Raw genomic sequence first — 26,530 nt, 5'->3', positions numbered from 1 at the left:
CTCCCGCGCCAAAGGGTGTGACTGGGTGCTGGCTGGCTGCGGGCAGGCGACGGCGGAGGGTGGCGGAGGCGGCCTGGACCCGCAGCCTTGAGGCTGGGCGTGACCGCGGGGGAGGCGGGATCAGTGGGAGATCGCGTTGGCTGGGATTCAATCTCTGCCTACCTTGGAGCCAGTCGCCGTTCCCTGGCGCTCACTTCGTGCCTGTCCCCGGGAGGCCGTCGCCGATTGGATCCCCGCTTTCAGCTCTGCCGTGAGTGTTATCATCCTCTTTCAGACAAGCTCAGGGAGTTCTAGTGACTTGGCCAAGTCTTTTCCTTAGTACAGCATTTTGCGGATTAGCAAGCACTTTCATGTCTTTTCTACAAACTTCTTCACCTCAGAAGTGAGAAGAAAGATGCCTGTTGTTGCAGTTTTCTTTGCCTCTCTTCGCACTGGAGGTCTTATGTGAAGGTTTTTGTAGATTTGCCTCCACTTGTAGAAGACGTGGCCTGTAATAGATGCTTTGTGCCCTCTACTAGGTATCTTAATCTTTCACCTTAGAATGGACAGAAATCCAGGGCTAACCTTTTCTGGTGGCTTAGTGGTAAAGAATTCGCCTACCAATGCAGGAGAAGAGGTTCGATCCCTGGGATGGGAAGATCCCCTGGAGAAGGAAATGGCAACCCACTCCAGTATTCTTGCTTGGGAAATCCCATGCACAGAGGAGCTTGGGTAGGCAGTCCATGGCGTCAGAAAAGAGTCAGACATGACTTAGCAACAAAGCTTCTCCTTACTTCTTGTTCTTAATTCCTGCCATTCCTGAATTCTTTGAATATTGGGTCTCTTTTTCCTATAAATGCCTCATACTGAAATCTAGCTTCTGCCCACTGTGCTCTCTGAACATTACAGTTAAGATAGAACTGAACTAGGCCTATCTTCTCAAACAGAGGACACACCATTATGTCAGGTAATGATGTTTCAATGTCCATTTATTCAGAATTATATTATTTGTCATTGGCCTTTTATTCTGGAGTAAAATTTGTCTTTGTAATCTAACTTTCAGGTTTCATTTAACGGCTTAATCATTGGTTATCCCTCTATTTTTTTTTAAATGAAACATTTCTATTGAAGTATGACACACATGAGAATCCTACACAAACACAGACATACAGGTTGACATATTGAATACCTCCATGCATCTACCACCCAGATTTAAAATATATATATTGTTGTTAGCAAGCTAGAAGCCATACCCCACGGCATCACTTTTATTTACATAGAAAGGTTCTTCTGTTTAGTAAATAGGTTATTAGATCTTTTCAAACCTGAGATTTGACCTTGTAAACTCAGATTTCTTTTTACAGGCACTTTCAGAGATGTCTTCCAGAAATCCCAAAGATTTAATTAAAAGTAAATGGGGACCAAAGCCTAGTAACTCCAAATCAGAAACTGCATTAGAAAAATTTAGGGGAGAAATTACAGCTTTAAAAACATCGGTAGATGAAATCACAAGTGGAAAAGGAAAGCTGATTGATAAAGACAGACACAAACTTTTGGAGGTAAGACCTTTTAAACTGTAGTAAGCTTTACTATGGGAGATGAGAAAGTATATGATATAATCTAGTTTTTATGTTCACTAAATTTAAACAACAAATCTAATCATGTCACCTTTGGGGTTTAGATTTTAGCATGAAGGTTTAAAAACCCATTTAATCATGTATTTTGGCTACTTTACAAGTAATATTTGTTTTCAGATTTTTTTTTAAGGTAAAATCATTACAGATATCAGCATTTTGTGTTTTGTTAAACTATATTTCCCTAATTTACAATTTGTTATGACATAGTCTGAAAAGGAGTTAGGAATATTAGAACTGGAAGGATTTAAAATTTAATCAGTTCAATTTATTTTGCAAGAGTACTTTTATTTTTCATAGTTAGAAAACAAATTATCCATGCTAAATAATATCATTGGATTTCTTTAAATTTTACTTTATAAGGCACATCATAAAACCAAATGATTTATTATTTGTTTAAACACATATTGAGGTGAATTCTTATTCAAGCATGGAGAAATGATCTATCACCAATTCTTAGACATAAAGATTATTTTGTAATCTGGTGAAAGAATCTAGTAGTTTCCTTAGAGCTCTCTTTCCAGTTCATTTTACTTCTGACAAGCAAGGGCTGTCAAAATCCCTTTATAATCAATTGAAATTAAACTTCCTATAACTTCTACCAGTTTGTTCTAGTTATGTCCATTAAAGCTACATAGAACAAGTCTTTTTTTTAATCCAATTGACAGCTTTGCAGGTGTCCAAGTCTTCCCAGATGGCACCAGTGGTAAAGAACCCACCTGCCAAAGCAGGAGATTTAAGAGATGGGGTTTTGATCCCTGGGTTGGGAAGATCCCCTGGAGAAGGGCATGGAAAGATATTCCAATATTCTTGCCTGGAGAATCCCATGGACAAAGGAGCCGGACAGGCTACAGTCCATAGGGTTGGACACGACTGAAGTGACAGCATGCATGCATGCAGATATACAAGGAAATCGTGCTGCCTCTTACTTATCTATAGGCCAGCCCCATATTCTTCAGCTTTACTGGCTTTTTCTTATCCTGGTCACTTTCCTGAACACTTTTCTGGTGTTCATGTCCCTCTTGAATTAATGCTTCTGGATTGCACACAGTCACAAACACAGATTCAAACAGTAGTATTATTTCCTCTAATCTGGATGCTGTACTCTATGAAATCTTAGAATTGTATTGGCCTCTTTGGTACTGTGTCATAATACTGTCTTGTCTTAAGCTAGTAGGCAACTACAAATCCCCTCATCATTTTCACACAAGCATCCAACTCTATGTCCCCATTTCTCTTTGAATAACTGTTAAGCTTTTTTCCCTTTGTCAGCATGTAAAGCCATGTAAAGCCACTTACTTTTTCTATCATCTCTATATTAGTGCTTTCTCCCTTTTGCCAGCAAGTTTAACTAACATGCCTTCTTTAACCTGCCAATCCTTGAAAATGTTGAACATTCCCTTGAAGATCACCTTCTAGATTTGATACCAAATCATTTATTAACAAAAAGCAAGTTTATGAATGTACTTTTATCCAGCTATAACATTCTGTAATATCTAAATTCTGTTGCTTCAAGTTCATCAGTGAGCATGTATTTCTTTGTGTGCTCAACTTTTAGCCATTAAGATGACTAGAATTGGCATGATGGGGGAATGATTAGCAGATAATCAGGTGAGAGCCAGCTCTTCTTTAGCTTTCTAGATGGTCTCTCCTTTCTGTGTCCATGTCCCGTTTATTTTATATATATCTTAACCACAGCACTTATCATACTGCATTAATGTATTGGTCTAATTCTCTATGAGCTCTCTGAGCATTTTTCTGGTCTTGGTATCTGGTATAATGCTGACTTGATACGTAATAAATACATCCTATACGCTTGTTATAATGTACTGTTTATTTTTGTGTTTGACCTGGCCTTGTTCTAAGATTCTTCTTAGTTTATATCTAGAAAATTCGAGTCCTTGAAGCTGAGAGAGAGAAGAATGTTTATCGCCTCACAGAGAAGGACAAAGAAATACAGCGACTCAGAGACCAGCTGAAAGCCAAGCACAGCAGTACTGCATTGCTTGAACAGCTGGAAGAGAAAACCAAGGAAGTTGAAAGAAGAGAACAGCTGTTGAAATCCTTGTCTGAAGAGACAGATGTGTTGAAGAAACAGTTGTCTGCTACAACTGCAAGGCTTGCTGAACTTGAAGGCAAAGCCAATACTCTTCATTTATCGCAGGTACTAATTTCTTTAAAACCTGATTTTTTTTTAATCTTTTCTAATACAGTTTGTAATTCTTATGAAGAATGGGTTTGTTAAAACATGCTTGTCAAATGGTGAAACAGTATAGTATACTAACAGGTTTACTTTTTTTTTTTCCATAGTCCTGTTCTTCTCTATAAGCAGAAATAGGTAATATGGCTGCCTCCACTGACCATACCATTGTTTTGCCCAAGGGAATATTCAGAATACAGATTCTGCTGTGTGTCTACAATAGCCAGGAAGATTTTATTGAATTCTTTTTTTCTGTAGTTTGTATTGTGAGAAGAATGGCTTCATTTTTTGGTTATTTTTCATATTTGAGGTACCCAATTAAAACAGCAAGTGTGCTTTTCTCCCGTCTTGTGTTTTAGAGTCACTAGTGTAGTAGAAAGAGCATGGATTTATGGGTAGGCATCTCCGAGTTCAGATTCCACTTTCGAGCTGTGTGAGTCTAAACAAATTCCTTAACCTCTCTAGCCTTAGAAACAATGCTAGAATTCACCAGACCCCTCTCCTAAATCTCAGTTTGCACATCAATAAAATGAGGATAAGAGTACTGGAGATTGAATGTTACAATATATGTGAATAACCTAGCAGGGTGCCTGGCATGTGAAGTGAAAGTCGCTCAGTTGTGTCTGACTCTTTGTGATTGCATGGACTGTAGCCCACCAGGCTCCTCCATCCATGGGATTCTCCAGGCAAGAATACTGGAATGGGTTGCCATTTCCTTCTCCAGGGGATCTTCCCAACCCAGGGATCGAACCTGAGTCATTGCAGGCAGACTCTTTACCATCTGAGCCACCATAGTGCTAAATAAATAGTTTCTTGCTGATCAGACCTTTGATTCTCTTGAAAATTTGGACATATGAATCATACTAATACTACAGCTATTAACACTACCTACAGAAGAAAGGACACTTCTCTGGTAGCTTAGATGGTAAAGAATCTGCCTACATTGCAGGATACCTGGGTTTGATTCCTGGATCAGGAAGATCCCCTGGAGATGGGAATGGCAACCCACTCCAGTATTCTTATCTGGAAAATCTCATGGACAGAGGAGCCTGGTGGGCTACAGTCCATGGGGTTGCAAAAAGTCGGACACCACTGAGTGCCCAAAACTTACTTACAGAAGAAAATCTATTGCTTTCAAATAAATGCTTCAGTGATGTTAAGGGTCTTTGTACTTTATCTCCCCTTTAGAGTGGGGCTTCCTACTCTAAGAGAATTTGCCTGCCAATGCAAAAGATGTGGGCTTGAGCCTTGTGTCGGGAAGATCCCCTAGAGGAAGAACCGGCAACCCACTTCACTATTGCCTGGAAAATCCCATGGACTGAGGAGCCTGGCAGGCTACAGTCCATATGGTTGCAAAGAGTTGGACACGACTGAGCGACTTCATTTTCACTTTTACTTAAAGCTCAAGAATTAGTTTCTCTACTTTTGAAAATGGAAATATAAATCTTGGTAGAAATGATGATTTTAAAAATGTATTCATATAATCACTATGGGATACTCACTGTTAATTTCTGTACTAGTCAGCATATCTAATCACCTGACAACTGACCTCCAAATCTCAGAGTCTTATACAACAAGTGATTATTTTTCTGCTCATGTCACAGCTTATTTTAAGTTGGAGTGGAGGAGGCTTTGCTCAACAGAATCATTCAGAGATCCAGGTTCCTTCCTTCTAGTGGCTCCCTCATCTCTCAGAGTGCAGTCCTCCACCAGATCCTTTATACACAGCTGTGGGCTAGAGAGCATGTGAAGAACTGGGGTAGCCTGTGGGGTCTAGGCTTCAGATTGGCATATCTCATTTCTGCTTACATTCCACTGGACAGAATTCAGTCTCATGACCTCACTAACTACAGGGAAGGCTGGGAGATGTGGTTTGCAGTGTGCCCAGGGTAAAAGGAAAGAAATGTGATGAACTATCTCTATCATGGTTTCCACCTGAAGGACTAAATTGAGAGGGGGAAAAGAGCCCCTCTAGAGAAGAAAATATATATTTTGAGCTTTCTTGCCATCCTTCACACAAGTCTCTTTCCTCAGAGCTGTTAAAAGACTGAAATGCAGCTTTTTATGAGCTTTGTTGGTTAGCTTTGGTACCTTACCACCTAGAAAATGAAAGTGTTGTCAACTCAGTCGTGTTCGACTCTTTGTGACCCCATGGACTGTAGCCTGCCAGGCTCCTCCATCCAGGGAATTCTCCAGGCAAGAATACTGGGGTCTTCCCAACTCAAGAGCTCAAACCTGGATCTCCTTCAGGTGGATTCTTGACCATCTGAGCCACCAACTTACCATCTACTGCCCCTCTTTATTCCCTCTGGAAAAATGAAGAAAAAGGAGGAGACAAATTATATTTTGAGTTCTATATGAATGAATACTAATTAATACTATTGCTAATGTTGAATATAAATAAATTCTAGAAAACAAAATTTATCTTTTATTTGACAATTTAATATTTTTGGGATTTCATTTAAATAGGCCAATTGCTTGGTTTGGTTTCCTGGTGAAAATCAGAGGGCTGTTCATATCCACTGAGGGCTAGTCTGGTGATTCTGGGGTCCAGATGACATCAGATATCAAATTAGATACGAAATCTCAGGGTGTCCAATCTGCTTAGGAGGCCTCCAGGACATCTTAATTCCGCACTGCTACTCATCACCTGGCATGTACCAGTTCTGGATTTTGGGATGTATGTGAAATATACTGTCTTATTATGAAGGTAAGTATAATGAGCAAACTTATGTTCTTAAATTATTATGTTAACTAATATTGATTTACTTACAGACTGTGGCTACAAGTTGCTTCAATTCATCAATGAGTAATATTCATGAAATGGAAGTACAGCTGAAAGATGTAAGTTTGTTTTTATTTTATTAAGTTATGGCTAAAGAGGACTCATTCCTTTATTATTAAATTTCATGGAAATTGACAACAGTAATGCTGTAGCTTGAAAAATTCTTTTGAGGAGATGAAGAAATGAATGGTTTGAGATCATCTCTCTGGGTTACCACGTTTAAGTCTCTTTCGAGGCATACAAGAGGGCCAGTTCCTGTAAGTATGGCTAGGAAAGCCTTGGAAATCTTTAGGCTATAAATCATCCATTTCTACCAAATAACTCAACAATATCCCATTTTCACTTAAATCTAATTTGCTCAATAATTTTATTATAGTGATGTAATTTAATATCTATTATTTTTTCTTTTTGTTTACCCATGCTAGATGTCCTCTTTAGTTTGAAATTATTCCTTTAGAAACAGGATTTCCTTTCCTAGTTTGAAAAAGAAATACATTCTTTGTGTATTCAATATTTCTTTTTCCTAGAATTGGATATGAAGTTAGCTATATTATTCCAAACTTATATCTTAAATGGATTGGTGGGTTGCATTGAAAATTAAATAAATTGGGGACATAGGACTAGTAGTCACAGTGTATTTTTTCAAATTTTAAGGTTAGATATGCAAAGTATGAAATTCTTGATTTAATCATTGGGTCAATAGGTAGATATTGTGATTCCAGAAATATTACTGGCATGTCTACCCTGATCTAAGTATGCTCTTAAGAGTCCTGTTTTATCTCACATACCGGGCATACCTTGAGGCCTATTTGATTTTCAAGAAAAGAATTTAAATCGTTAGTGTCTGTATAACTGGGTTCTAGAGTACCCTTTTCAAAGTAATTTATCTAGAGGTAGCTAAAATAAAGAAGAAACACAATTCTTAAAGAACTATCAAAATAAGTTTTTTGTATGTCATGTATTATCCCCAGCATTTAGACAACTGGAAAGAATGACTAGATGGAATCTGGTGAAGTTTCTTGAATCTTATAGTGTCTCTTTTAGCAAAGTGCCTGAAAATAGATGCTGTTTTCTTAAACCCATGTGTAATTTTTAGGCTTCTCAGTGCTAACTCAGAGAAGGCGATGGCACCCCACTCCAGTACTCTTGCCTGGAAAATCCCATGGACGGAGGAGCCTAGTGGGCTGCAGTCCATGGCGTCGCGAAGAGTCAGACACGACTGAGCGACTTCACTTTCACGCATTGGAGAAGGAAATGGCAACCCACTCCAGTGTTCTTGCCTGGAGAGTCCCAGGGACGGGGGAGCCTGGTGGGCTGCCATCTATGGAGTCGCACAGAGTCGGACATGACTGAAGCGACTTAGCAGCAGCAGCAGCAGCAGTGCTAACTACTCCAAATATCAACTAAAGTTATTTTTATGTAATGATGATTAGTCTGGGGTAGAACCTGAGAGTCTCCATTTCCAATAAGCTTCAGGTGCTGCTGTTACTGTTGGTGGTCTGAGGACTGCTCTGTGAGAACCATTAACTTACATTTGAGGAGCGAGAGGTGGCCAAGCTCTGGATATCCCTTTGGGATCTCAGCAGATCTTTCGGACCAGGGGGAGAATTATAGTTGGAAGACTGAGGAGCAGGGAAAGAGAAATCTCACTCCTCAGAGTCTACACCGTCACTTTATTTGGCTTTGGAGGACTCAGCCATTCTAATCCTATACCCTCTGCAGAGCTCCCACAAAACTTCCTGTAGAAGTTTGCCCACCTGTTTAAGAATCAGTGTTTGTTAGGCTAAAATAAGTCCTAAAAATCTATTTTGCTTCTCTTAGGGTCAAGCTGTATCATTCCTCAGCTATCATTTAGATCTGGCTCATATTTTGAAATAATTACATGGAGTTAATGCTGTAATTGCATTCCTGATAGCTCAGTTGGTAAAGAATCCACCTGTAATGCAGGACACCCTGGTTCGATTCCTGGGTTGGAAAGATCCCCTGGAGAAGGGATAGGCTACTTACTCCAGTGTTCTTGGGCTTCCCTTGTGGCTCAGCTGGTAAAGAATCTGCCTGCAATGCGGGAGACCTGAGTTCGATCCCTGGGTTGGGAAGATCCCCTGGATAAGGGAAAGGCTACCCACTCCTGTATTCTGGCCTGGAGAATTCCCACAGACAGTCCATGGGGTCACAAAGAGTCAGACACAACTGAGTGACTTTCACTTTCAATGCTGTAATCATTATCCAGTTGGTCAGTAACTTTAAAATCAAATAACTGAATGTCGGTTTTAATAGGCGTTTCTTGCTCTTGATTTAAAAAATCTGATTTTTAGGGAATTCCCTGGTGATCCAGTGGTTAGGACTCTAGGGTTCCACTGCAGGGGGGTATGGTTTTGATCCACTGTTGGGGAACTATGATCTGTAAAGACACATGGTGCAGCCAAAAAAAAAAAAAAATCTGACTTTTAAACAGAATTACTGAAGATAAATAATAATTATTTTTAATTTGGAAAAAAATTGAGTTTACAGAAAAGTTATAAGAATGGAAAATAGTACACAGAAGTCCACATACTCTTTACTAAAATTGAACTCATTAGCATTTTGTCCCATTTTATACTTTTTCTTTCAGTCCCCATACCTATCCACACACATACACATACACACACAGACATAATATTTTTTCTGAACCATGAAATAGTTGCATATATATATAGCCTTTTCAGCCTGTATATTCCAATGTATATTCCTAAGAATGAGGATACTCTTACATGACCACCATACAGATACCACCTTTAATAAATTTAACATGGACATAATACTTCTAATCTACCATCCGTGTTCTAGTTTTATCAATTGATGCATATTTTTTCTTCTTTCAATATAGGCTAGCATTTCAATCTCTTAGAGTTTTTGCCCAAGGAAATATTTAATGGATCCCTGCCAAAGCAGGAAGAAGAGCTTTCATGGCATTCCCCACAGCTTCACTTTACCTACTTCTGTATTTTTATTGATAACTTGGGTGAACATGATAAATGCATGTCTAACAAATGTGTAGAGACACAAAGCTGGAAGAGATAACTAATGTAAGGAAGACTCTAAAGATGCAAAACTCATAATGTCAACATCCATTGACAGCTATCAAATCTACTTTTTGTTGCTTCTATAAAGAAATGAAAGTAGACACAGAGTCCTTGAGATCAGGAGTAAAGAAATGTTTATTACTTTATTGAAGTAACATCGCCATCATGTGGTCCTTTAGAATAATGCCTCATCCTCACTTTGGCAGCACATTTACTAGAATCAGGCTTCCCTGATGGATCAGATGGTAAAGAATCTGCAGTGTGGGAGACCTGGTTCTATCCCTAGGTCAGGAAGATCCCCTGGAGAAGGGACTGGCAACCCACTCCAGTATTCTTGTCTGGAGAATTCCATGGACAGAGGAGCCTGTCAGGCTACATACAGTCCCTGGGGTCGCAGAGTTGGGCACGGCTGAGCAACTAGCGCGCGCACGCGCGCACACACACACACACACACACACACACACACACGTATGTTTTACTTCAGTTGAGTTACACTAAGCAGCTTTTTTGTTAAGAACTTTGTATTTGTGCCATCTCTTTTCTGGCAGCCCTGAAGGATAAAAACTCATACCTCCTGGCTGCCACACTTTAATCATTGATAATAATGAATTCCCCCAGGTCAAGGATTAATTATGACACAAAGGATACATATTATGCACTTGTAAGACTACAGAAATAGTTAGGATAGTTCTATGACAAGATGTTTTGATTACATTTTCATGCATTACTTAATGAGTAATAGATTTTTTAAAGTGTTTTATTCTTTTTGAATCACTAAATGTATTGTTCTACTGTGTGTAAGGAACTGCTAGATTCCTTCTTGTTCTCTCCTCCCTTCTGTGAACACTCTCAAACTCCGGTCTAGGTCTACAAGGCTTTTTGGTTCTTGCAGGCATTTTTTCCACCCATGTTGTCAACATCATTCACAAACATTTATCAGGCAGCTTCTAGGTACAGAAACACAAATAAGGAACTGTGAAATAAAATATCTAAACAAGCCTGTGCCCAGCTGTCCAGAGGGCTCAGGGTATAGTTAAGATAAGAAGTATCATCAGGAAGTAATCAAGAGTTCATGAGTATAAGATGCCAAGTAGACTGAATGCACACAAAAATCACTAGTTGCTTTCAAAGGAGGGGAAGCTTGATAAGGAGAGTTATGGTGAGGAGCCTTGAGAGATAAGCCTGGATTCACTGGAACGTGATGTAATGTGGAATTTAAGTGGGCAGATGACATAGGAAGGGATTGCATGAAGGGAAGAGGCACAGAGGGTGTGCATTATTGTGTAGACAACAAGGAAGCAGTGAAGGAAAGGAAAGGCCAGGCTGTGCTTTGAAGAGATGGGAAGTGGCAGATTGTGGACAATTTTAATGTCAGCCTAAGGGAACCTAGCTTCAGTTTCAGCAAGTGTTGTCCTGAAGCTTTAAAATATTCTGTTATTAATATAATTAAAATAACTTAGCACTTCAGGGGATAGACGAAGAGGTTGAACTGAACTTACTAGCTATAGCTATTTTGCCTCAAAATATTAAGCGATCATTATATTAATTGACCTAAAGCTATTGGTCATGGCCTGTGTCTCCTCTCAGTGTTCTTGATGAGGAAATCAGCCTCCAAGTGAGGATTTATAAATCCCCAAATTACCAAGATCCAACAGTGAGCCACTGCTCAAGCAGGTATTTCTGTGGGAGTAGATAAGTCTTGGGCTTCCCTGGTGGCTTAGATGGTAAAGAATTCACCTGCAATGTGGGAGACCTGGGTTTGATCCCTGGGTTGGGAAGATCCCCTGGAGAAGGGAACAGCTACCCACTCCAGTATTCTTGCCTGGAGAATTCCATGGATAGAGCAACCTGGCAGGCTACAGTCCATGGGGTCACAAGTAGTCAGACATGACCGAGTAACTTTCATGTGAGTCTTGGCTTCTCTGGGGCTTCAGATGGTAAATAGTCTGCCTGCAGTATGGAAAAACTGGGTTCAGTCCCTGGGTCAGGAAGATCCCTTGGAGAAGGAAATGGCAACCCACTCCAGTATTCTTGCCTGGAGAATCCCGTGGACGGAGGAGCCTGGTGGCTACAGTCCATGGGGTCGCAGAGTCAGACATGACAGAGTGACTCACACTTTCGTGTTAGGCAAGTCTTAGCACAAGTGGCACGGGCAGAGGGCTCATTACCAATGAGCTTGGCCATTGGCGAAGGGGTTTTAGTATCACTGTGTGTACCTCCTTCTGGGGCCCTTAACATTTTACGCCTGTGACATTAGATTTAGCTGTGCATGTTCTCTTTACACAAGTAGTAATTGAGACTTATTTCCTCAGCCTCCCAGAAACATAGAAAAAAAAGAGGCAGCCCCTGATAGGTCAGTTGGTAAAGAATCCGCCTGCAATGCAGGAGACCCCTGTTTGATTGCTGGGTCAGGAAGATCCTCTGGAGAAGGGATAGGCTACCCACTTCAGTATTCTTGGGCTTCCCTTGTGGCTCAGCTGGTAAAGAATCTGCCTGCAATGCGGGAGACCTGAGTTCGATCCCTGGATTAGGAAGATCCCCTGGAGAAGGGAAAGGCTACCCACTCCAGTATTCTGGCCTGGAGAATTCCATGGACTATATATAGACCCTGGGGTCTCAAAGCATCAGACACGACTGAGCAGCTTTCACTTTCCATGCTCTTGGATGGAAGACTTCGATTGGAAAGGGGAGAAGAGTTGTAATATCTCATTTTGGTGCTAAAGTATAAGCATTTCAAGACTTCGTTTTCCCTCTGCTACTGACAGGCGAATCTTCTTTGCTAGCTTTCAACTTGAATTTCTGTCCTGCTGCTACTGGCAAAACAGGGGGTATGGATGAGGGGTAGGTGTTTATGCAGTTGTGTACAGCCCTGGCAGGCTTTGCCTTTGACTGAATTTCCAAGGATCCAGTGGTTAAGACCAGTGAGAGTTAGAGTCAGAGTATATATGAATTTGTCCCAGTTAACAATCAAAATATCACCAATACAATATTGTAAAGTTAAAAAATAAAATAAAATAAAAAAAAACAATCAAAATATCAGTAGAATTTTTCACTAAAAAATTTCATAAATCTGGGCTTCCCTGGTAGCCCAGGGGTTAAGAATCCACCTTGCAATGCAAAGGGCATGGGTTTGATCCCTGGTCCGGGAAGATACCACATGCTGCAGGGTGTCTAAGCCTGTGAGCCTCAACTACTAATGCCTGAGAGCATAGAGCCCATGCTCTGCAACAAAAGATGCCACTGCAGTGAGAAGCCCACACGCCACAACTAGAGAGAAGCCCCCACTCTCTGCAAGTAGAGAAAGCCCATGCACCACAACGAGGACCCAGTGCAGCCAAAAATAAATAAATAAAATGCATACTAAAGCCTTTCATAAACCTATACACCCCTGTCCATATATGCTACCTTGATTTATCCACTAAAGGTAATGTAGCTTCTTATGTGAATATTTGCTAATATCTTGCCACAGATCAGGTGGAATGAGCCACAGAAAATGTAGATGAGATTTTTAAAAATTTTCCAACTTATGCTAGGTGGCTGGTAAAGTATAGCGAGGTTTTTGTAGGAAAGATGTAACTGAAATGAAAAGTGAACATGAGCAGTAATGGTAAACCACTTTCTCTGTTACCAGCTAACTTAAATAGACACTGCTTATTTTATTAATATTGTCCATCATTCAAATAATTTCTTGACTATACATTGTATGCAAAAGCTGGGAGTCCTTTCGGAAGAACACGGTCTGCCACTTCAAGGAACTTAATATAAAAAAATCTGCCTGCAATGCAGCAGACATAGGAGATAATGGATTCAATGCCTGGGTGAGGAAGATCCCCTGGAGTAGGAAATGGCAACCCACTCAAGTATTCTTGCCTGGAAAACTCCATGGACAGATAAGCCTGGCAGGCTGTAGTCCATGGGATTATGAAGAGTAGAACTCGACTGAACGACTAAGCACGCACAATCTATTTGAAAAAGCAAACACAGAAAAAAGCTAATGATGGTTGGTAAAATGAGTTTTTAAAATATGTATGTATGTGTTTATAACAACTGAGTTCCTAAACCTGTATACAAACTAGATGAAAGGTCCCATTTGGGGATTTTTGAGCTTTAAAAGATGAAAACCGGTGATAAAGAAAGAGGGTGATGTTTGAGTTTGATTCTCCGGGAGGCAAACACGAGATGGAGTAGTCAGCAGTGCAGTTTATTGGGGAGCCACATCTGTGAAAGGAAGAGGAAGGCCCAGGACTAAGGCGGGGTGGCGGGCAGGGGTGGCACTGCCAGAGCAGGATGCACGCCTGGCAGAGCCTCTGTCCACCCCTTGGAGAGCCCGCAGGCAGAGCCCTTGGGTGGGTGGAAATAGCTCTGAAAGAGAAAGAGTACCTGAGCACTGCGCCTCCACCTCTGCCACAAAGACATTCTGTTAACGGAGAATGATGTGGGCACCGACATGAGGCAAACTGTAGAGTCAGTGCACAGATGACCGTAACTCTGTGTGGACATGACTTGGCCATGTTCTTTGGCATTCTGAAGACGTGTGGCCTTGGAATGTGTCTCTGTGTGGAAAGCTTTACAGTGATGCTTGGAATCATTCTGTGATATGAGCCATCGAGTATTTATGTGCTGGAAAAGACTGCGTCACGTGTGATCTCTTATCCATCTGAAGGGTTTGGGTTTTGATTATTGATTTGCTTTCATTTGCACTGTGAGGCTCTGGAGAAAAATCAGCAGTGGCTTGTGTATGATCAGCAGCGAGAGGCCTACGTGAAAGCACTTCTAGCGAAAATCTTTGAGTTGGAACAGAAGCTGGAAACAGCCCCTCAGACACTCCCGCAGCAGACAAAAAAGACTGAATCAGAAGGTACTGGTGTAAAAATGTTCTTCTGGGTTGGCCTGCCTGACATTTTCCAAAAAGAGAGATGCATCAAATTTAGATTCTTATAGATCTGTGTTATAAAGTAAAACAAGAGCAAGTCTGCTAGCCTTGAAGTAAGAAATCCCATTTTAGCCAACCTTCTGAATTCATCTCCCATTGTTTTCTGACACCAGAGGGCGAGAGGCACAGGGTAAAGGGATCTTGCAGCTCTGCAGGCACGTTAGGCTTTTTCCACCTTGCAAATCCTTTCCCTCCTTCAAAGTCCTGCTCCAGCTTCATTTCCCCTGGTGCTAGCCTTGTCAGTGACTATCTTGTTATTCCGCTTCCCTTTAGCAGTTATTCATATCAACTCTAGGAGAAAGATTACATTTTTATACATGATCCTTCAATCATTTGAATCTCACCCTAGAACTGAGGTGAAGTTCTTATCAGTGATGCTGTTTGCCAAAGGTTTTGTAGCTTCTCTGACACTGATCTCCATTGAGTTTCACAAGAGCCTAAGAGCGGGGGCAGAAAGGATCATTATTCTCGTTTTACAAATAGACGCAGCAGTTCCAGGTGATGAGCCAAGCTCTGTGCAAGGCTCTCATTTAAGTGACTGACAGCCCCACTGGCACTGGAGCCTTGAATTATAGAAAGAGAAGGCTCATAATCTCAGAGCTTCGCATCGGAATATTTAAAATGAAGCTAATGCTAAAACAGTATGAAAGGAATGTCTCTAGAGAATTCAAAACTGTTTATCCCTCAGGGGACAAAGTTACTGCTGTATTGCCTGTATAAATTTGCTACACATAAAAGTAGGTTTTTGATTATGGGTGAAGTCTAGCTTTTTCCTTTGGTAATATGATTTTTCTTTCTCCCTCTCATTGTCTCTCTCTCTCTCTCTCTCTCTGTGTTTTATCAAAGTGGTATATGCATTAATATCTCTATTTGTTGGTTTGTTTTCTTTAGACATTAGTGACATTCCCCCTCCTCAGAATAATTCTATTACTGTTTCTGATTCTTCTATCTATTCATTTTTTAACTTCAAGTAGTATACCTGAACTTCTGTTTCTTGTTCTGTCAAACATCAACCATGATCCCTGTCTCTTGAGTCTTCATTTTTGAAGATGAGGAAAAAATGCAATCATGCTTACAGAAACATATTTACATTTATTTCTTCAGGAAAATTACCTATTTTGTAATTTGTAGAATTACCTATTTTGTGCCATGATGTGTTTGTCACAGGTTATCTTCAAGAAGAAAAGCAAAAATATTATAACCATCTCTTGGAAAATGCAAAAAAAGATCTTGAAGTGGAACGACAAACCATAACTCAGCTGAATTTTGAACTGAGTGAATTTCGAAGAAAATATGAAGAAACCCAAAAAGAAGTGCAAGATTTAAATCAACTGTTGTGTTCACAAAGAAAGGCAGATGTACAACATCTAGAAGATGACAGGCATAAAACAGAGAAAATACAGAGGCTCAAGGAAGAGAATGATCTTGCCAGGGAAAAACTTGAAGAAGAGAAGAAAAGATCTGAGGAGCTGTTATCTCGGGTGAGTCTAACTAGCACGGTTTTCCATGGTTCATAATCCAGAATTTTCATGGTACTTACTAGGTGTCAGGGGCTATTTTAACTACTCAGGAACCAGCATGGAACAACACAAGTTCCTACCCCCTTATTAGGAGTTCATGCTAAGAAGGGAGACAGACCATAAGCAAGTACCTAAATAAAACAGGGTAGTATGATCAAGAGAAACTGAGGCCAGCGAAGGCCTCACTGAGGAGATGGTATTTGGACAAAGCTGATGGCGAGAAGGCACCAGCGAGGTGAGTGACTGGGAATTCCCTCCTGATGAAGAGATCACAGACACAAAGGTTCTGAGTGAGGAGGAGGTAGGCATGTGTGAGAAGCCAAAAAAGGGGGAGTGAGGAGGAGGTGGGCATGTGTGGGAAGCCAAAAAAGGGGGGGTGAGGAGGAGGTGGGCAAGTGTGAGAAGCTGAAAGGGGGGGTGAGGAGGAGGTGGGTATGTGTGAGAAGCTGAAAGGGGGGTGAGGAGGAGGTAGGCATGTGTGGGAAGCTGAAAGGGGGGGTGAGGAGGAGGTAGGCATGTGTGAGAAGCCAAAAAAGGGGGGGTGAGGAGGAGGTGGGCATGTGTGAGAAGCTGATAGGGGGCGTGAGGAAGAGGTAGGCATGTGTGGGAAGCTGAAAGGGGGGGTGAGGAGGAGGTAGGCATGTGTGGGAAGCTGAAAGGGGGGGTGAGGAGGAGGTAGGCATGTGTGAGAAGCCAAAAAAGAGGGGATGAGGAGGAGGTGGGCATGTGTGGGAAGCTGAAAGAGGAGGACCCAGGTTGATTCCTAGGCTGGCACTGTGAACTGTTCTCAAGTTAATTCACTATATACCTCCCATGTTCTCACTATGCTCATAGCCAGATCTGGAATGTTTGTCTCAGTAATGCTGGCATTACTAGATTAGATTTATTAGAATTCAGTACTATTTCAAGAGAAACTTATTAAATTTTTCCCGGCAGCATGAAATAATGGAAAACACATAATTTGGAGTCTATCCCAGGTCTCTCCTCAACGATGTGTGGCCTGAGGAAAATCAGCTAACTTCTCTGACTGACAGGTTATTTGAGTGTCAAATTAATAATAATAAATCTTATAACCTCTTCTCACCTCATAGGACTTTTGTGAAGGTCAGCTGAGAGAAGGTGAAAGTGCTTTGTAAATTAAAGGGCTAAGTAAATGTTAGCTACTGCTACTCTTAGAGTAGTTATTTCTAAAATCCTCCAAAATTTGAGTGAGAGGGAAAAAATGGTCTATAACATTTGCCTTCTCAGTCTTTACCATGCTCACTTCTGCCTAGAGGTGTGAGCAGTGATATTTACAAAAGATTAAGCAGAAATGATTGAAAATTTTGCTCCAACTCTGTGGCTGAGGAGGCCAAGCTCTGCTTTCTTATCCTACTCAGAAATATCAGTGGATCTTAGGACCTGCTTGTCCACTGCGACTTAGTGCTTTTTGTCTACATTCAGTCTATGCCTCAGGGAACTCAGCCGGGGCGGTACTGCTCAGCTGCTTGCATAGATAGCTGTCCAACCACAGCTAGGATTCACCCAGAAGAGCAGGTGTTGCCCTGGTTAGAGATGTGACATTTGTGAGCCTTTCACACATCCTAGGTCAAGGTCAAGCTATAAAATGTTGATGTGACAGTGTTGGTTCTATTTACATCCTACAGGTCCAGTTTCTTTACACGTCTCTGATAAAGCAGCAGGAGGAACAAACAAGGGTAGCTCTGTTGGAACAACAGGTACTCATGAGGGTTCCTTCTACATTCAGTTTAACCTTTGAGAAATGGAATTTTTCCTCATGTTTACACTGTTGTATGAAGAACCATTTGTAAGTTCTAGAAAATGTTTTTTTAAAAACTTTAACAAAAATATTGAAAGTGACGACTTGTGCGAGCCGTATATTCCCATTACTACCTTTAGGCTAAACCGAATTCTCTAAGGTGACATGGCAATTTTCTTGACAGGTAGATGTTTGCCTTAGCAAAATTTCTTCTTCCCTAAATGGCTGGTAGTCTGACAGGATGTTCCTAATAGAACTACTTGATAACTTCAAGTAGAACTCAAAGAGAGACCAGTTACTCTCAGAGACCAGAGATTTTTAGTATATTTGAAACCAAGGAACAGCCATCTCCTTCCCTTCCCCACAAAAAGGAGGATGAGGAGGACAGATTCTAACCAGCAACTTCTTAAGCTGCTCCTCACTCACTTAGACCTCATACTTTGGCTTTGCTCCTTGGACAGAGCTTCTTCATGTATCAATATCTCCCTGTACTCAGAGGAGTTCTTGCTCTGATGGCACAACATATTTTTTTCTTATGATACTAAAGAAACATCCAGTCAGGAAAACTAGACAGTATACAGTAGCTGTCATTGTCTTGTCTTGGGCACTTTTTTCCAGATGCAGGCATGTACTTTAGACTTTGAAAATGAAAAACTTGACCGTCAAAATATGCAACATCAATTGCATGTGATTCTTAAGGAGCTCCGCAAAGCAAGAAATCAAATAACACAGTTGGAATCCTTGGTGAGTCTGGAATGGTTAGACAAAAACTTATTTCATCTTTCTTTTTCTGCCATCTTTCTATTTATATGTCAAAGCAGTTCCCAAAATAGAAGGATACAGTTTAAGAATAGCTGTTTCTTAAATTAGTCAAATCAAATCCCTTGCCTTATTTGAAGCATCTGCCCTTTGAGCATCAGTTCAAAGTACTAGACAGAGGGACATTACTGGCCTCTTGGTAATGATAACATTACCAGTACCTGGGATCATCCCCACCCACTCTGGGCTCTGTGATTCTGGAGGCACTGAACAGAGCTTGGTCTGGGGGACAAAGGCAGCAAGGCAGGGCAGTTTTAGATTCTGAAGTGAAATTGTGCTTTTCTCTTTAAACAAAAAAAAGAAAGAAAAAATTGCTGCTTTTAGGGATAATGGACTATTACTGTTAATACACTCTTGTAGGCATACTGAATTAAGCACGTTCTGTGGATTAACTTGAACACATAACCTTTTAAAACATTAACCTTTTTAATAACATTGCTTCTTTAAGGAAATGGTTTTGATTTACCTATTTTCATTCTACTAATAAGCTTTGAGGGACTTCCCTGATGGCTCAGTAGTAAAGAATCCACCTGCCAATGCAGGAGATCATTTGATTCCTGGGTGGGGAGGATCCCCTGGAGAAGGAAATGGCAACCCACTCTAGTATTCTTGCTTGGGAAATTCTATGGACAGAGGAGCCTGGTGGGCTACAGCCCATGGAGCTGCAAAAGAGTTGGACACAAATTAGAAGCTAAAGAACCACACAGTAAGCCCTGGACTAAACCTGTTAGGGTCTGTCCCATTAGCCCATATTTTGTATATGATCCTTGTATTGCAGAATATTTGCACAGGGTGAAATGTTACAAATAGAATTCCTCAGTTTTCAAAAGAGAAAAAAGCAGTTTTTAAAATCATTTGCAATTTCTTTATGAATAAAAGACAGAAAATACATTTTTGGCTCTGTTTATGTCATTGATTTTTATCATAATATTTAAAATTGAAATTTATAATTCATTCCTATTTATGACTTTATCAAAGTACAGGAAGCCAAAGAGTATACAAATGAATCTATAATTTTCCTGTATTTTTCTTCATTTTCCTACCATTCGTCTTTACAGTATGCTATAAAATGTTCATTTTTAGTTACTGACTGTTCTAAATTTCTCAGGGAAAAAAACATGAAAATGAGACATCACAAATGAATTATACAGTATCTTAGTCATTCCTGTGTATAACCTGTTTGACCTGCTAAAATTTTTTGCCACTCTTAATTCCATGCAGTTCTTTATTGCTGAAGTTGCCCGTCTTTAACCTAGCAATCTTTGTCAGCATTGCCCGTAGGCCCACCTTTACATGTGACTCTAAGCATTTTAATAAAACCTGCTATGTAAATGCCTGATCCTAGTACATCCTGGGTAATTTCAGTGATATATAACAACCTCGTAAGGGCTTCCCAGGTGGTGCTAGTGGTAAAGAATGTGCCTGCCAATACAGAAGACATGAGAGATGTGGGTTTGATCTCTGGGTAGGGAAGATCCTCTGTAGAAGGGCATGGCAACCCACTCCAGGATTCTTGGCCTGGAGAATCCCATGGACAGAGAATCCTGGTAGGCTACCATCCATAGGGTCACAAAGAGTCAGACACTACTGAAGCAACTTTGCATTCATGTGTAACCACCTCATAAGTTACCAGTGTAATACCAGTGACCGGAGAGATTCAGAAGAAAATCTAGCTAGAGGGTTGAAGCAACTGGAGTATCTATGGAGCAGTTACAACTGCTGAATGGTAGGCCATCTATACAAACCGTGTTCATTTGACACTTATTTTTCAGAAGCAGATTCGTGAGTTTGCCTTCACAGAGCCATTAGTCACTTTCCAAAAGGAGACTGAAAACAGAGGAAAAGTCGCCTCACCAAAATGTCCCACTGCTGCGTTAAATGAAAGCCTGGTGGAATGTCCTAAGTGCAATATCCAATATCCAGCCACTGAACACCGAGATCTACTCGTCCACGTTGAATACTGTTCCAAGTAGCAATGTGATTATTCTTTGTTTTTGTGCCAAAAGATTCAATACTGTATCTTACGTTAGCTAATGGACATTTTGAATTGCTTATTTCACCTCACATCAGAAACTGCCTGTCTACCTTTAAGACTCTAGCATAGCAGTGAATCATTGTGTTTTGTTTTTGTTTTTGTTTTTTTGCCTGCTTTGCATTTCCGAGCATTGAACGCTGAGACCGCCAACATTTTGCACTGTTAAAGTACTTGATGAAGAAAAGATAGTTCAGGTTATTGCTTGTAGGTCAAATCTGTTACACCAACAAGCAAATATTTTATGTTTTTCAGATTTTTAAAAAATCAAAGGCAATTAACCAGGGATCTTTATTGTTATTATTTTTTAATCCAAGCACTTCATAAACCTACCATTCTGACTTTGATGTTCTTTGTGAAGAGATGGTGATACTTTTTTCATTTATATTCCTTTCTATGATAGAGCAGTTATTAGAAAAGTTGGGCGTTTTCTTCATCTTTATTGCTGCTTACTGTTGAAACTGTAGACCTAGCTGTGTTTGAAGCACAAAGTAGATTCTGTTTAAGGAATACTCCTTACTAGCCACACAGTGCTTTCTGTGATGTTAACTGGCTATACCTTTAACTTGAATTTCATCAGCACATGTTAGTTAGCTAAAATTGTTAAAATGAATTTTAACAAAACCACCGAGCCCTCTCTTTTGATATGCAAATGTTTTATTTATTTATTTTTGGCAGTCTTGAAAGCTGGGTGATGTAATGAGCAGATATTTGGTTATCTGAATATTTTTATACATGTGTGCATAAACCAAGATTTTTTTAAAAATTTCTTCAGGTTTTCTAAAATGCTTAACACTGGGCTACTATTGGTAATGTAAAGGAGAAAAGAATAAAGAGTTATTTAATAAATTTTGCTATGAGGAGAGTATATGTATATAGACTGGTATTTTTAAGATTTCTGCCCTGAGAAGGGTGCCAGAGAGTTACAGATAAACATACAGTGTAAAATGATTTCCTTTAGGATTTGTTTGTTTGATCTTCTTGCAGTCCAAGGGATCCTAAAGTCTTCTTCAACACCACAGTTCGAAAACATCAATTCTTTGGTGCTCAGCCTTCTTTGAGGTCCAAATCAGGGTTTCTGGGGGGGGGAGGGTGGGAAGCATGGAATATGCCTTATCAACAAGTTCTCTAGATGCATTTTGGGGTAAAACTGAAGACAGAACTACTGAACTAGTCCAACCTTAACTCCCTGATGAAACAGAGTCCCAGAGAGGGGCGTGACTTACCCAGTCACTTAGCAGGTTTGTAGGAACATGAGGGAGGCCCTGACTCCCAATGGGAGTGGTTGTTAGAGCCACTACCATTTTGGTTTGTATGAAATGATTCCTGAAAAATTACTCTTTCCAAGATCCCCAGTGCTCTGCCTTCTAAGGCAAATCCAGTATTTGTTGGTCTGGTTCTCTTTATTTTCCTTGTTGTTTGTGCTGTGCTCTCTGCTTTGAACCTAGTATTTTTTGGCTTTGGATGGTTGAGTGGGAAACATGAGTAAGACACTGAAGAGTACAATCTATTGCCGTGCTCTGCTGTGCTCAGTTGCTCAGTCGTGTCTGACTCTGCAACCCCATGGACTATAGCCCACAGGCTCCTCTGTCTATCGAGAGTCTCCAGGCAAGAATACTAAAGTGGATTGCCATGTCCTCCTCCAGGGGATCTTCCCAGCCCAGGGATTGAACCCAGGTCTCCTGCATTGCAGGTGGATTCTTTACCAGCTGAGCTACCAGGGAAACCCCCAATCTAGTGGTGACACCCAAGGTAAAAGGTAGGTTCACCAAAGGTAAAAGGTAGGTTCAAGTTACCCAGGATCTGAAGAGATAATGGAGAAAGGGGCAGGGAAGGCTGAGCCCTAGGGTGCATCCTGCAGTCCACAAGTAGACAGGAGCACTCAGATTCAGATTAAAGTTGTGTCAAACCAAGCAACCAGAGAAAGGAGTGGCATGCACCTGTACGACAATGAATTAGCACCTGACAATAACCTTCAGTTTCTTGCTTGCCAGACACACTGTATTGATTTAACCCAAGGACCAACACATCTTCCACTACACAGTTTAACAAGTATTACAGATAAGTGTGTGTATGTGTTAGTCGCTCAGTCACGCCCGACTCTTTGCTACCCCTTGGACTGTAGCATGCCAGGCTCCTCTGTCCATGGAATTCTCCAGGCAAGAATACTGGAGTGGGTTGTCATTGCCTTCCAAGAGATCTTCCTGACTGAGGGACTGAACTCCAGTCTCCTGCATTGCAGGCAGATTCTTTAATATCTGAGCCGCGAGTGAAGCCCAAAAATTGCCCTAAGGTTGTTATTTAGTCGCTGAGTCATGTCCAACTCTTTGCAACCCCATGGACTATGTAGCCTGTGAAGTTCCTCTGTCCATGGGATTTCCCAGGTAAGAATACTGGGGTGGGTTCCCATTTCCTCCAGGGCATCCTCCCAACCCAGGGATCCAACCCGCGTCTCCTGCATTGGCAGGCAGATTCTTTACCACTGAGATACCGGGGAAGCCCTTGAAGGAGTCTCACCTCTTTTAGGGGATATACCAAGCACAGGTTTCCTCACTTGGTTCAGCAAATATTTAATCCATCTGCAACGGACAAGGTGTCGTGCCAGGCACTAGAGGTGGAGAGGGTACAGCAGGAACCACCTTAGAAGAGCCAAGGCAAGGTGGACATCAAGGCTGACCAGTGAATGACAGCACAAGTGAGGTCAGTGCCTTGTTAGAGGTCACCCCACGGGTGAAAGAGGAGAGGCTTTATGAAAGCGGTGATGACTAAGCTAGGTTCAAGGAAACATAATATTCAAGTTTTAACAGTGTTTGTTCCTAGACTTATGTTGAGAGTGAATCATTCAACATTGCTTAAAGGAAAACATGGCCTGTGTTAGAGTGGTTACTTTGTGATGACAAAGGGCAGAGGTGTAGATCCAGATTGTGATAGGGTGAAAGATGTCACTTTGTATCTTATTAACTTGATGTTGAAAGGCATGTTGCAACAAAGATAGAGAAAGTAAACTGTTTTGAATGTTAAATATCAGAGGAGATAATCAAAGGTTTTAATGAAGAAGAAAGAAAAAAGTTAGCTTTGCTGTGTGATTTACAGATTCTGTAGAATGGTAATTATGCCACCTTGTGTAGATTAGGAAGATGTGTATTTTCACTCAATCTTTATAAAGTGGAGATAGGTGGTGGTGGGGTGGAACTGAGACTAGAGGGTTAGGAAAAAACCTCGAGGGCTTCCCTGGTGGCTCAGTGGTAAAGAATCCAACTGCCATGCAGGAGACACAGGTTCGATCCCACATGCTGTGTGGCAACTAAGCCCCTGTGCCACAGTTATTGAAGTCCGAGCGCCCTAGAGCCTGTGTCCTGAAACGAGAGAAGTCACTGCAAGGAGAAGCCTGCACACCACAACAAAGCCTCTCCTCTCTCACCCGTGGGGTGACCTCTAACAAGGCACTGACCTCACTTGTGCTGTCATTAACTGGTCAGCCTTGATGTCCACTCACTGCAACTGAAAAGCCCACGCATGAATGAAGACCCAGCACAGCCAAAAATAAACGTAAAAAAACCAACTTTTTGAGTTTGTTATTTCCAGTACAAACTTAACAGTCGCTCACATTTGCACGTAATACAGTAATAACTGTAGTAATAACTCTCTTCCAAAGAAAATTATTCTGTTTATTGGAAATGAAAAAGGAAGCATCTCAGAATTTAAATTTTATTTTGTATTCTTTGGAATTTCCAGGTGTCGCTAGCGGGTAAATAATCCACCTGCCAATGTAGGAGACGCAAGAGACAGATTCAATCCTTGGGTCAGGAAGATCCCCTGGAGTGCGAAATGGCAACTCTTTCCATTTCTGGAAAAATTCCATGGACAGAGGAGCTTGGCATGCTACAGTCCATGGGGCCACAAAGAGTCAGACACGACTGAGCATATTTGGCAATTTCAAGGAAACATGTTACTATGGCAAGGGCCCTGAAATGGGAATCACGGGATTTGGGATGAAAATCTATTTCTGACCTTGAGCAAGTCATTTCAACTCTCTAAGACTCAGCTTCCTCCATCTAAAATGAGAATGTTCATGGCTGCCCCATCCCTCTTCCTAGGCTGTTAGGCAAATGAAAATCCAACCTATTTTAGGGAATCCTGTATATTAAGCATTTTTAGTGTCCCACACAATATGCTTATAAACTTCCTGTGTCATGTCATTTTCTCCTCATAGTGACACTACCTGTGAGTTTCCAGAACTGTTCCATTATATAGATGAGGAAACCATGGTTTAGAGAGTTTGTCAGTTGTCCAAGGTCACACATCAAAGGGATTGACAGAGTTAGTATCTGAACCCAAATGTGTTAGCCTATAGAGATAGAACTGTTATCTACATTATGCTGCCACTTGTAAATCACATTTGAGCCCAGAAAATACACATGAGAGCACATCACAGGCAAGGAAATACTGTCCAGGACTATTTTTACTTTTCAGTAACGATTATACTGTGAACGAGGATGAAGACAAGAGATGACAGTAACATCACCTACCCCCACAAACAACTGTTCATTTTATTCATCCATTATAACCACACTTCTCATTCTCTTCGTAACTAGTATGAGGGCAGGTGCATTCAGAAGCCCTGACACCATCAGGGCACTTATTGTTTGTTAAAAAAAGAAGTCTGGAATCAAATAATCCTAGTTTAGACCAGCAATTTCACCACCTTAAGGCTCTGTGTAACCCTCTGTTCCCTACTCATGCTCACAGTGAATATTGCAATTACCAGCATCACAATCTAATGAGACAAATCTTTTTTTTTTTTTCTTTTTTTCCACAAAACTGAGAAACCAACAGCTGGCCAGGGCAATGAATGAGCACTCCTTATACCTCTCTCTCCTTTTCTTCAGTAAAGGAAATGTGTTGCAAGTGGAAATAGCCACCGGGAAACTGCACAGTACACTTCCCTTGGATCTCACTGACTAGAACTGGATTACAATGTATCAGGATGAGCCAGGCTAGGCTCCCTTACCAAGGAAGCCCCGAAATCTCAGTGGCTTAAGTACAGGTTTCTTTCATCTCACAATTTAGGAGGGCCGGGGGACCCTCTTTCATTTTATAGTTACAGTACCTGGAACACGAGGCCCCCTACGTCAAAGAAGCAGGGTAAGAGTGATGAAAGCTACCACACCATCTCATCCACTTCCGGTCTGGCACAGTTATGAGATGGTGTGGTGCCAGACCGGAAGTGACGCACTCTGCTCACATTCCTATTGGTCAGATCTTGGTTCCACTGCCCCTCCTGCAAGATGGCTGCCAAGAATGGTCCCAGCAAAGCAGATGTGAAGAACAGGTTAGAATTGTGTGCCCCTTATGGGCTGGACGGCATCACTGACTCGATGGACGTGAGTCTCAGTGAACTCCGGGAGTTGGTGATGGACAGGGAGGCCTGGCGTGCTGCGATTCATGGGGTTGCAAAGAGTCGGACATGACTGAGCGACTGATCTGATCTGATCTGATCTGTGGGCTTCCCAGGTGGTTCAGTGGTGAAGAATACACCTGCCAATGCAGGAGACGCAGGAAACACAAGTTTGATCCCTGGCTGGGGAAGATACTATGGAGAAGGAAATGGTAACCTGCTCCAAAATTCTTGCCTGGAGAATCCCATGGACAGAGGAGCCTGGCAGGCTATAGTCCATGGGGTTGCAAAGAGTTGAACACGACTGAGTGAGCACACACACAAATGTGGTGAAACTGCACACCTCCAATGGGACTGTTCACAGTCTTCAATCGAAACTATGCAACTAGTCTCGGGACTTAGTGAAGCT

The 26,530-nt window shown here is 41.2% G+C and overlaps 1 protein-coding gene across 3 annotated transcripts; it reads left to right on the top strand.

Moving 5' to 3' along the window:
• CEP55 (centrosomal protein 55) lies at positions 1-24,917 on the top strand. Of its 3 annotated transcripts, none has more exons than XM_070363433.1 (9): positions 1-250; positions 1,344-1,538; positions 3,502-3,777; positions 6,589-6,657; positions 14,368-14,518; positions 15,761-16,074; positions 17,760-17,831; positions 18,491-18,616; positions 24,459-24,917. In XM_070363433.1, exons 2-9 carry the CDS (start codon positions 1,356-1,358, stop codon positions 24,477-24,479), a joined length of 1,212 nt encoding a protein of 403 aa, XP_070219534.1. In that variant the 5' UTR covers positions 1-250; positions 1,344-1,355; the 3' UTR covers positions 24,480-24,917. The 3 variants fall into 3 exon arrangements, with proteins under 3 accessions (XP_070219534.1, XP_005890697.1, XP_070219533.1); XM_005890635.3 differs by lacking the exon at positions 24,459-24,917 and adding an exon at positions 20,464-21,591; XM_070363432.1 differs by lacking the exon at positions 24,459-24,917 and adding an exon at positions 20,464-21,591 and having other exon boundaries at positions 1,330-1,538.
• Positions 24,918-26,530: the final 1,613 nt, after the last annotated feature.

The sequence above is a fragment of the Bos mutus genome, chromosome 26, assembly GCF_027580195.1.
Source record: "Bos mutus isolate GX-2022 chromosome 26, NWIPB_WYAK_1.1, whole genome shotgun sequence".
Lineage (NCBI taxonomy): Eukaryota > Metazoa > Chordata > Mammalia > Artiodactyla > Bovidae > Bos > Bos mutus.
Note: the sequence above shows the minus strand (reverse complement) of the source record. Positions and strands in the feature narration are given on the sequence as shown.

Coding starts and splice junctions, on each gene's coding strand:
- CEP55 (XM_005890635.3), top strand. CDS start 1,356: ATGTCTTCCAGAAATCCCAAAGATTTAATTAAAAGTAAATGGGGACCA. Junction 6,658..14,367: donor TGGAAGTACAGCTGAAAGAT/GTAAGTTTGTTT, acceptor TTGCACTGTGAG/GCTCTGGAGAAAAATCAGCA. Junction 16,075..17,759: donor CTGAGGAGCTGTTATCTCGG/GTGAGTCTAACT, acceptor TACATCCTACAG/GTCCAGTTTCTTTACACGTC.